The sequence below is a fragment of the Cervus canadensis genome, chromosome 22 (assembly GCF_019320065.1).
Source record: "Cervus canadensis isolate Bull #8, Minnesota chromosome 22, ASM1932006v1, whole genome shotgun sequence".
In the NCBI taxonomy this organism is placed as follows: Eukaryota; Metazoa; Chordata; class Mammalia; order Artiodactyla; family Cervidae; genus Cervus; species Cervus canadensis.
The window spans coordinates 59,090,465-59,091,811 of NC_057407.1; the positions used below are offsets into that span (position 1 = coordinate 59,090,465).

The 1,347-nt window shown below is 39.2% G+C and overlaps 1 protein-coding gene across 1 annotated transcript; it reads left to right on the plus strand.

Moving 5' to 3' along the window:
• Positions 1-215: 215 nt before the first annotated feature.
• Positions 216-1,133, plus strand: LOC122424814 (olfactory receptor 4A15-like). Its single transcript, XM_043443020.1, has one exon. The coding sequence runs from the start codon at positions 216-218 to the stop codon at positions 1,131-1,133; it is 918 nt and encodes a 305-aa protein (XP_043298955.1).
• The last annotated feature ends 214 nt before the right edge of the window (positions 1,134-1,347 follow it).

The window sequence follows — 1,347 nt, forward strand, 5'->3', positions numbered from 1 at the left end:
CACTTGCCTCCTCCTTATAATATTGTTGAAGTTAGGGAGGATATTTTAATCAGGCTGGTATTATAATCTCTGAAAGTATTAGAGCATAATAACCATACTGCCTATTGGTTCAATAAGTAAATGCATTATCTTAATTTTTCAGGCAGCCATGTGTAAGAATTATCTTTACAGCTAATTCTGTCCTGAGCTCTGAAATATGACATATAGAAAAATCTATGGAACAAAGGAGAAATGTAACTGAGTTTGTCCTCTTGGGACTCACTCAGAGTGTCCAAGGTCAGAAAATATTATTTGTTGTGTTCTTGCTCATCTACGTTGTGACCATGGTGGGCAACCTACTCATTGTCCTGACTGTGGTGTCCAGTGCAACCCTGGATGCCCCTATGTACTTCTTTCTAGGCTACTTATCATTTATGGATGCTGTTTATTCTACTACAGTCACCCCAAATATGATCATAGACTTACTCTATGAAAATAAAACCATTTCCTTCCAAGCTTGCATGACCCAGCTTTTTATAGGACACTTATTTGGTGGTGCTGAGATTTTACTCCTGGTGGTCATGGCCTATGACCGCTATGTGGCCATCTGCAAACCTTTGCATTATTTGACAATCATGAATCAGCGAGTGTGTGTTATGCTTCTTCTCCTGGCCTGGGTTGGTGGGTTTTTACATGCTGTAGTTCAGCTTCTCTTTGTTTATAGCCTTCCTTTCTGTGGGCCCAATGTCATTGACCACTTCATCTGTGACATGTATCCCTTGTTGAAACTTGCGTGTACTGACACCTACGTTATTGGCCTCACAGTGGTCGCCAATGATGGGGCGATCTGTGTGGTCATCTTCATGCTTTTGCTCATCTCCTATGGGGTCATCCTGCACTCCCTGAAGAATCTTAGTCAGGAAGGGAGGCGCAAAGCCTTGTCCACTTGTGGTTCCCACATTACCGTGGTGGTCCTCTTTTTTGTGCCCTGTATTTTTATGTATGTGAGACCTCCTTCCACCTTACCAATTGATAAATCCTTGACTGTGTTTTACACAATTATCACTCCTATGTTGAACCCTCTAATCTATACTCTGAGAAATGCTGAGATGAAAAATGCCATGAAAAAGCTCTGGACTAGTAAAAGAAAATGAGGCAACAGGAAAGTGTATCACCTATTTTCAATGAAAAATTGCTCTTTCCATGAAAGCCTTGTATAATTTTTTAAGCTGTAGTAAATTTTGTCTTAGGTTTAATAGCTTGGGCATAATTGAAATATTTTACTGTATGAATACCTCCAATGATCAAAATACACTTTTAAGATTTTCCTAATTTCCTAGTTTAATATTTCAAACTGTACTTTGTATT

Coding starts and splice junctions, on each gene's coding strand:
- LOC122424814 (XM_043443020.1), top strand. CDS start 216: ATGGAACAAAGGAGAAATGTAACTGAGTTTGTCCTCTTGGGACTCACT.